General features: G+C 39.0%; 1 protein-coding gene across 1 annotated transcript; it reads left to right on the top strand.

Annotated features, from left to right (window-relative positions):
* The first annotated feature begins 1448 nt into the window (after window positions 1-1448).
* LOC108559121 (neurotrimin-like) lies at window positions 1449-3852 on the top strand. The gene is made up of 8 exons (XM_017916270.1): window positions 1449-1741; window positions 1799-2055; window positions 2111-2324; window positions 2389-2780; window positions 2841-3003; window positions 3140-3196; window positions 3538-3573; window positions 3652-3852. Exons 1-8 carry the CDS (start codon window positions 1585-1587, stop codon window positions 3741-3743), a joined length of 1368 nt encoding a protein of 455 aa, XP_017771759.1. The 5' UTR covers window positions 1449-1584; the 3' UTR covers window positions 3744-3852.

Genomic DNA, 3852 nt, shown 5'->3' with positions numbered 1-3852 from the left:
TCATAGAGTTAATATACGAATATAATACTTTGCTTCTAGTAAAATATTGCGAAATTGAGTTAAATTTTCTATAACAAAAATAAAACTTTTATATTTATTTCTGATTGTTATATAAAAATGCAATATTTCGCAATAGTTAGTATGAAAGTCCAATGCAATTTAAATAAAAATTAATGCGGAAAAAATATGGAATGCAGATGAGTTGCGCAAAAGTGTTTTGGTGACCTCGACCGTGAACCTGCGCGTATTTGTTGATCTTGGGCAGCCGGGGAAACGTGAATACACTTTGCAGCCTTTTGGTAATATCGAGCTTGAACTTGAAACTGGTTTCGGCGAACACGAAATAACGAGAGAGAGAGAGAGAAACGGAAGGAAAACAATAACATACCGAAGATACAAATAAAAAAAGAAAACAGAAACGGATACCAAAAGCGGCTGAATCGAATCCATGAATGAAATCGGTTTATATAAGTTTACTTATCCACAGTTTACATTTCATTCTTCCTCTCAGCCACCTATCGCATCCATTCACCTCCGAAGCAAAGACACGCTTTGGTGTCAATAACCTCAACACGCGAGTGACGATTATTTCTACTAAAACTTCTGGGTCCAAACGATTTAATTACTTTTGAGGATTCGCGATTTGAGACTAAACAAACTTTATCCTTCATTACCCTCTGGTCTTTCAAACATGATGATTATCAATAACAGCCTACATCTTAATCAAATCCTTTATGCTTTGAAAAAGACAATCGTATCTTGATCCAATAGATTAACAAAAGTAATTGCATAATGCAAGTCTGAAGACATCCATCCGGTGGGTTAGCCCGAAAAAATAAGCGCAAATCAAAAAGCCAATTAAGCACCGGATCGTGAGGTTCTTGTTGAGGCCAGACGAACTTAATATTCCAATGCGGTCGTCGTCTTAATTTACGTTCAAATCCCTCTAATTGTCTGAGTTTATTGCGGATTCGGAAGCCCCGCAAAATAGTGGGAATAGAAACGTGAAACGAAATGGAAAATAGTGCATGAGAAAAAGGGCACTCCTTTCTGGTGATGATGATGACGGCTAGAACTTGACACAGTGTAATGGGTGTGGGATTGGGAATAATGGTGTGCATCGGTCGGAAAGTCGCGTTACGTCATTTTCGAATATCGTTCCGTTCGTCTGTTTCTTCCATCCATCCATTTCGGATTGTTCATCTCACGGAGCGTTTAATTCCGTCCATCGTAATTGAATCAGGAATAGTTCGGGTTGTATAGGGGAATCATAAATTTTGTACGCGAGCTTGTGGACGTATATGCACATACACGCATTAAATCTTTTTTTTCCCATTTCAAATTTAATCAAATATTGATTGAACTGAATACATTTCGTTTCCTTCCTATATATAGACACTGCTGGGAATTTGTAGTTAAAAAAACATATGAACGGGTGTGTTTTGAACGATTCGAAAACTGACCCAGAAATCAATTCGAGTGAACTTGTATTTTAATAATTATGTTTCTTTTGCAGTTTACGGTAAACCGACCTCCAACGATGATTACGACCCGAACTTCGATGAAGAAGAGAACAACAACGATATGCAGAAGGACGAATACGATGAATACGACGGCGAATCGCAAGATGATGGAGATGATGATGACGACGTAGCGCCTGTGATCACGTCCAATCCGGAAACGAAGGTCGTCAAGCCTGGAGCTAGCGTACTTCTTCCCTGTGATATCGAAGGAACCTTCGGTGAGTTGCACTTGAATACCTCAATATTGATTAACTAACTCTTTGAATATTACGCAGATTCGTACGTCGTCGTTTGGGAGATCAACGATAAGATTATCTTTCAAGATCGGCTCATTCTCAGCGGTTTTGATGCCAATAAGTATGAGCTCATGGAGAACAAGTCGATGGTCATCAACAATATCAATGAGGATGATGAGACCGATTATACCTGCAAGATCATGATTAAAAACGAGGCACCCAAGGTTACGCACAAGGTTATTTTGGCGAAGGCTCCGATCATCACTTCTTTGATTGCCGAAAAGAACGTGCAAGAGGTAAAGCTTTTAAACAATTTATTCAGTTATTAGGTTTTATACAATTTCTTTTTAGTACAAATCGGGAGATACATTAAACTTGACTTGCATCGCCAGCGGTCTTCCTAAACCTAAGATCATCTGGTCTTTGAAGGGAAAGACGTTCTCTTCGCAAGACAAAACTTTGATCATTGAAAATATTAAGCACGCAGACAGCGGTAGCTATCAATGCCTCGCCGACAACAGCATCGGACAACCGGCTCACCAATCTTTGACAATTCAAGTTATGCGTAAGTTGACCGTATTATAGACAAATCAAAATAGGAGGTAATAATATTCCAATGTATTTTTTAGATAAACCAATTGTGTCGATCCAAAAATTGCCATCAAACATTGGAGAAGATTCCTACGACATCGACTTGAAGTGCGTGGTGCATTCAACCCCCGGAGCCATTGTCGAGTGGAGGAAGAATGGCGTCAAGTTGGACAATAAGATTAGGATCAAGAACAACTTCCACATCCTGACTTTGGCTCAGGTCAAGGAATCCGACTTCGGCACGTACACCTGTCACGCGGTGAACCAAGTTGGCGAGAACGAGCAGCACATCAGCCTGATGAACACCCCTAGTAAGCCGGTGTACTTGGAAGGAAGCAGGGACGAAAAAGCCAAGGACGTAAATCTGATCTTCGATGTTGAATCCATCTTCCCCATCACCGAGTACACACTCTACTACAAGAAGCATTCTGTAAGTGGATTATTATTTTTCTTGTTGTTACGGTATTGGTATTAACGTTACTATTCGCAGGATGAGAAGTGGATGGAAGAGAAACCGGTGGTGCACGAAGCCGAAGGAAACGTGTTCAAGATCAAGCAGACCTTGTACTTGCCAGAGGGAAGCTTCGAAGTCAAAGTGAAGGCTAAGAACATGCACGGTTGGTCCGAGGAATCCAAAGTATTGCATTTCAAAAGTAAGTAGCACGCTGATGCTCTTTAGATACACGTATTTTAAACGCACGCATATAGTGATTTAGTTAACTCATCCATCTATTGGATGAGCGACACCGCTTATTTATTTATTTATTCTTTATTTATTTTCAATCACAGCCAAGAAGTCCCATCACCAACACCAACATAAGCACCACAACACTTCTCCTGAAGAAGGTATAATTACTTTACACACATTTATTATTTATGTATCACCATATTTCTAAACCCAATCTGCTCAAAAAATCATCTACAAATAACGATATTCATTCATTTTTAAATAATTATTTCATCTATAATTTTTAATTATTTTTTCGTAATTATATAGTAAATGATTGAAGATCAAGACGTCAATAAACTTGTATAAAATCAAAAGTGACACACGTCACTCAAGAGTTAGATAGTTGGTCAATTGATGAATCAATTGAGCGGATTGGTCACAGTGATTGGTTTAATCGTTATCGTTTTCATTTTGAACACGTTTTTTATTTATTTTCTTTTCCATTCTTAATCCACAGCGCACGAAACAATGCCCAAAGAGTCTCCAGTCAAAGGTACATACATGTCCATCGCACCATCAAAACACGCTTCGTGTGAACGTCGTTTCTAACCGAACTTTGCTAATTTTACAGAATCGCAGTCCACGTCCACGAGTTCCGAGCCGAAGATGCCGATGGCCACCCTCGTGTGCCTGATGTTCGCATCGATACTGTTTAGATACTAGACCAGAGATCCTTCCGAGTACTTGGTAGTCCACCGCAGAGCAACAGAGAGAATTAACCAAAGTATTTAAATTGTTTTAGACTTAAGTAAATTATATATACAAGAAAAAA

This window comes from Nicrophorus vespilloides, unplaced genomic scaffold, assembly GCF_001412225.1.
Source record: "Nicrophorus vespilloides isolate i.1.1-1 unplaced genomic scaffold, Nicve_v1.0, whole genome shotgun sequence".
Classification (NCBI taxonomy): Eukaryota; Metazoa; Arthropoda; class Insecta; order Coleoptera; family Silphidae; genus Nicrophorus; species Nicrophorus vespilloides.
The sequence above is the reverse complement of the archived record's forward strand: the minus strand, read 5'-3'. Positions and strand labels throughout refer to the sequence as shown.